A 6,000-nucleotide genomic window follows, 5' to 3' on the forward strand; every position below is an offset into this window, starting at 1 on the left:
AAAGATGTTGCCTTTGTACATGTAATAAAAGCAAAGCAGGGCTACTGGCTGGCAAAGAGGAGACTCATCTTGGTCGTTCTGCAGCTCTCGAGTTTTCAGTTCGTTTTAACTTTGTGTTAATTGGTTTTAACTCATTGCATCAATATTGTGATGGGATAATGAGCTGCTTGTGCGTAAAAACTTAGTCCCTCAGAGTTTGGCCAAATCAGCAAACCTCTGTCTCTAACGGAGCCCCTTAAGCATGGCTCCGTCAGTCGCTGGCAGAATCCGACAGTGGGCGTTTACGGAATCTCTTCCAACATAAAAGCTCCTTAACGTACATGCGTCTTCTGGACTCTCGGCGCGACAGTTTCCGGCGAGGAGTGGGTGTCCCTATAGGAGGTCCTGAAACCTCCTCACTGTTATCGCTGGAAGTGTCTCTGAGCCATCCCTCCGACTCACTTCCCCTCGGAGCTCCTTCTCTCCCCCTGCTGGTTCCCTCTTCTGCTGCTAAGTCTCTCCTACCTTTCGTGAGCCCTTCCACCTCCTGAACTTCCGATGGCAGTTCCCTGACAAATATTTTATGGAGGGGAGACCATAGGACAGAAATCCAAATTTCGCCTGGCTAATAATCAAACTCCATGAGAACTCAGCGGCTAGAGTGAGATTCACCCCGGAGGGTGATCTCACCAATTCAATTCCCATTAACAGAGGTGTCCGACAGGGTTGTATATTGGCTCCATTCCTGTTCAATTTGTTCATAAGCGACATGAGGACTCCCCTAATAGAGGCTCAAGAAAGGATTCATGCACCCCGCCTAGCACTTTATCGCTGCCCTTTGTTACTATATGCAGATGACACAGTCATCCTTTCCTTTTCTAGAGTAGGTCTCAGGAGGGCCTTGAAAATTTTTGGATCATATTGTAACGCAAATTCCCTTACAATTAATTATGGGAAATCTAAGATACTAGTTTTCTCAAAGAGCCGGAAACTCCATAATTGGAAAATTGATGGGAGAGCCATCGAACAAGTCTATAAATTCCAATATTTGGGAGTTTGGTTACAACATAACCTTAGATGGAAGGCCCATGTAGCCTATGTTACAAATAGAGCCAAAGCTATCTCCTTGGCGATCTTGCGATTCTTCTTCACCGATGGGGCCCTTCATATCCCATCGGCATTGAAAGTCTTCAAGGCCAGGGTGATTCCGACAATTGCTTATGCCATCTCAATTTGGGGGACTTTTGTCAATCTATCTCACCTAGAGGTTATTCAAAATCAGTTTTTAAGAGGGATATTGAAACTGCCCAACTGTGTAAGTAATACAGCGTTACGCATGAAACTTAAAACTGTATCCCTGGAAAACGCTCTGTGGAAGCACATACTTTGTCACTGGTTATCTCTATGGCACAATCTCCCAAACTTGTACTTGATACAATGTATGTGGAGAGATGATTTCCAGAGCCCATGGGTAAAAAATTTACAGCTGAAAATTACAGCAATGGGAATCTCCCCATCCAAATTACTAGAGCAGGACATAGTTCCAGCTAAAAGAACAGTAACCTGTAAACTAGAGGAGATGGACTTGCAGCAGAAAATGGTCTTGGGCAACGGTACCTGCTCACCTCTAAACCTTGGTTTATTACCCCTCTTAAGGCTCCCAAACTATTTGAATTCCTTAACTTCTTCGGCTCATAGATATGCCTTTGTAAAGGCAAGATTCAACACCTTCCCATCAAACGTGCTGAGAAATAGATTCTCCAATGGACAGATATCGCTCTTATGTGATTGTAATTGTGGGGCACCGGAATCGTTGCATCACATAATTCTTGATTGTGCTTTTCACTTATTGGCCAGGAGCAAGTTTCTTGCTCAATATCTTAAGGGAATTGTCGATGATACAACTGAAGCCAAACTGAGATATCTATTAAATGATGATGACCCTCTAAGATCACTCATGGTTGCCAGATTCTTGATCAGCGTCCTATCCCTAAAGAAGAGAAACGGACTCTTGTGTGGCTCGGATAATCCCTTTAAACCATGATCTATGTTTTAGGATGTAATTAGGTATTATCACAATTGATGTCTTCTATTAATTTATGAGCAGAGGGCGATGTTTATGTTACAAATTTATTGTAATGTATGATGTTGGTCTTTTGTTTTTGTTTTGCTTTGGTTCTTGTCTGTTTTTTGTAAGTTTTGGAGGTTTTAAATTTGGAGGTTCAAGTACATTATGGTGGTATGGGAAACTGTCGTGTGATGGGCCAATGGCCGTAATAAAGATCAATCCAATCCAATCCTGCCCTTGAAGCCTTTCTAATTAATTTAGACTAGTTTGCAAAGAGTGTATCACATCTCACAGTGTTTTTCCAGATAGGGGTGGCCAAAAGAATGCAAAAAAAGAGTGGAACAAGTTAAGCAAGCCAAACAAGCAAAGCTTTCAAAATATTTATCTCCCGCTGATAAAGCAAGAACATGGTACTCCTCTGGTGCCAGGAACACCCATACATCTGGCTCATTTAAGGCTATATAGAACCCCAGGTCCTATTTTCCAGAGATGGTCCCAGCTTCTGTAAATCTGGCTTCTGTAAAACCGGCTTCTGTAAATCTGGGGCTGTCCCTGGAAAATAGGGACACTTGGAGGGTGGCTTGGTCCATGTCTGCAACTGTGGGTGTGGTTTAAGGACAATTCCAGGTCTCTCCTCCTCCTCCTCCTCCGCTGCTTCCCCCCTCTGGGTAACTCAGTAAGACGCTGCAAAGGGTGTGGACCTTTGTGCAGCTAGGAGTTTGAGAAGGGAGCAGGACAGATTGAGTAGCCGACCAAGGTAAGGATGGGGGCACAGAGAGGCGTTTGGAAGACCTTTGAGCCATGGTGGATGGGAGGGAGTCCTCATTTTTTATCTTAACCAGGATCAGGGGACAAATTGCTTGGACACCGAACGGCCAGCATGGCTATACGTCCATGCCAACCTCCCTCTTGAGCTGTGTCTCTCTTCTACCCCTCCCCCCAGACATTTTAAGGGGGGATATGAAAGCTTGAGGGACGCAGGAGGCGCTGTGGGTTAAACCACAGAGCCTAGGACTTGCCGATCAGAAGGTCGGCGGTTCGAATCCCTGCAACGGGGTGAGCTCCCGTTGCTCGGTCCCTGCTCCTGCCAACTTAGCAGTTCGAAAGCACAAAGTACAAGTAGATAAATAGGTACCGCTCTGGCAGGAAGGTAAACGGCGTTTCCGTGCGCTGCTCTGGTTCGCCAGAAGCGGCTTAGTCATGCTGGCCACATGACCCGGAAGCTGCACGCTGGCTCCCTCAGCCACTAAAGCGAGATGAGCACCGCAACCCCAGAGTCGGTCATGACTGGACCTAATGGCCAGGGGTCCCTTTACCCCTTACCTTTAACCAGAGATTTTAAGGAAAGTGGCAACCATCCTGGAAACCTCAGGAAGAGCTTGGTTGTGGGGCACAAATGGACTGCAGCAAAAAGGTTATTTCTTTCTCTATCCTTTATGACATTTCCTTGTCACATTTTCCTCTAAAGGCCTCCAGGAGCTACACAGGGCTCTTCTCCCCATTTTACTTTTACAACACTCCTGCGAGGTAGGCTGGGCTGTGAGGCTGTGACTGCCCCCCCCCAAGGTCACACCCAGTGAGCGTCATGGCCGAGTGGTGGCAATTTGACCTCTTCTAGCTCATTCTCCAACACTCTAACCACTATGCCACATAGCCTTTGATTTTTTTTAAAAAACGGACTTGGCAGGAAGGGATAATATAAATGTGAATGTGCTGGTCCCATGGGTTACCCCAGAGGTGAGGTTGAAGTCTGGTCCGTGGTCAAAGGTGCAACGAGAATGTCCTGTGTAGGGAAGCTTTTAATATTTAATGCTGTATTGTTTTTAACATTTGATTGGAAGCCACCCAGGGTGGCTGGGGAAACTCAGCCAGATGGGTGGGGTATAAATAATAAATTATTATTATTATTATTATTATTATTATTATTATTATTATTATTATTATTATTATTATGAAGCTGGGTGCAGGGCAGGGAGCTGGGTGAAGTCAGGAACAGGCTTGCAAGCAGGGAGCCAGGGCGGGTCAGGAGCTCAGGCAGGAAAGCAGGACAGGGTTCAGGCAGGAACTAGCAACCAACAATGTTGCTCCTGCAACTTGGGACTGGGCTGACTAGCTTTTATCTGCCCCGAGGCATAGGGCAGCCCCTATCCTCTGGTGACTCGCCTCTCCTGGCCTGGAGGTGAGCCCTCCTCCTGCGGGAACTTAGTTCCCTCCGCCTCTTTGCCCTGAGCCTCTGCAGCTCAGGAGAGGCTGGAGGGTTACCGGACCCAGAGGCAACCTCAGCTTCCTCTGATGGGGCTGATAGTGGAGGACCTGCAGGCAATGGGTCCTCCATCCCCTCAGGAGCCAGAGCAGATTCAGCTGGTGTTTGCACCTGAGGGTCCAGCACAGGTGAGGACCCTTCAGGCTCATGCTCCAGCCCCGGCTCAGCTGGTTCTGGAGGCGGGGACTCCTGTGCAGGCTCAGGTTCAGCCTCCGAGTCTGAATCCCAGGCCATAACAGTGAACAAATCTGCGGAAGATCTAGGAGCAACCAACGCCCTCCCTGCGGGCCTGACGGGGAGGGAAATATTCTCTTCCTCTGCTCCCCACCTGCAGACTACCACTCCAGCTGCCCCATGGACCTCCTGGGCCCATGGACTCTCCTCTTGGCCTCCTTCCTCTTCTGCTTGCTGCTCCTCTCGGCATGGAAGAAGAAAGAGAAGCTGCCACCTGGACCGACTCCGCTGCCCTTCATTGGGAACCTGCTGCAAGTCAACACAAAGGACATGTATCAGTCGCTGATGAAGGTAAGTCTCTGGATGCCTGTCTGTCCATCTGGCTGTCTTCCTTCTCACTTCCTGGCCAAGCGCCAAGCGCCCTCAATAGTTTTGCAAGCCACTCAGGGACTTGGAAGCCTAGAAGTGTGGAAGGAGGGGACCCCAGCGGTCATGTAGCCCAACCCTTGCAGTGCAGGAACACTCCAAGTGCACATTCCTCAACCAGACGTTAGAAGGTTCGCTTCTTGTGTCCCAAGTGGCTCATCAAGCATAGATTGTTGTTGTTCAGTTGTTTAGTCGTGTCCGCTTCTTTGTGACCCCCTGGACCAGAGCACATCAGGCACTCCTGTCTTCCACTGCCTCCCGCAGTTTGGTCAAACTCATGCTGGTAGCCTTGAGAACACTGTCCCACCATCTCATCCTCTGTCCTCCCCTTCTCCTTGTGTCCTCCATCTTTCCCAGCATCAGGGTCTTTTCCAGGGAGTCTTCTCTTCTCATGAGGTGGCCAAAGTCTTGGAGCCTCAGCTTCAGGATCTGTCCTTCCAGTGAGCACGCAGGGCTGATTTCCTTCAGAATGGATCGGTTTGATCTTCTTGCAGTCCACGGGACTCTCAAGAGTCTCCTCCAGCACCAGAATTCAAAAACACTGGCTATCAAGTGTTGGTGAAAAAGGGGGCAAGATATGTCAGGAAGGCAGGAAACGCTGAGCAGACTGAGTTCCCTGGATCAAGGTGCCTCAAGGAAAGGGAACAATGAGCCAGTAAGTGGACTTCTGTCTAAGGGAAGATACATCGCAGAGTAAGATTGCCTCATTTCAAAAGACTGGCCAGGAGGCAGTGGAAGACAGGAGTGCCTGGCGTGCTCTGGTCCAGGGGGTCACAAAGAGTCAGACACGACTAAACAACAACAAGCTTCCTTGTCTTCCTAAAAACTAGTCTATGTATTTGCTCCATCTCTCCATCTGTTCCATCACCTCACACAATGCCCTCCTCTTGTTTTCACAGATCCGTGAGAAATATGGTCCTGTCTTCACCATCCACTTAGGGCCCCGCCGTGTTGTGGTCTTGTGTGGATACGATGCCGTGAAGGAGGCTCTGGTGGACCAGGCCGAAGACTTCGGTGGCCGTGGAGAGCAAGCCACGTTTGACTGGCTTTTCCAGGGTTACGGTCAGTCTCTTCTTGGGCAACCCTTGGC

General features: G+C 48.5%; 1 protein-coding gene across 1 annotated transcript in view; it reads left to right on the forward strand.

Annotated features, from left to right (window-relative positions):
• Positions 1 to 6,000, forward strand: part of LOC309375877 (uncharacterized protein) — a 30,692-nt gene that overhangs the window by 15,039 nt on the left and 9,653 nt on the right. The window contains exons 10-11 of the mRNA XM_081921796.1: positions 4,645 to 4,835; positions 5,810 to 5,972. Coding sequence (XP_081777922.1) covers positions 4,645 to 4,835; positions 5,810 to 5,972 — 354 coding nt within the window. The remainder of the gene's footprint in view (positions 1 to 4,644; positions 4,836 to 5,809; positions 5,973 to 6,000) is intronic.

Source organism: Podarcis melisellensis (genome assembly GCF_964234715.1).
Source record: "Podarcis melisellensis genome assembly, chromosome: 8".
NCBI classification, from domain to species: Eukaryota; Metazoa; Chordata; class Lepidosauria; order Squamata; family Lacertidae; genus Podarcis; species Podarcis melisellensis.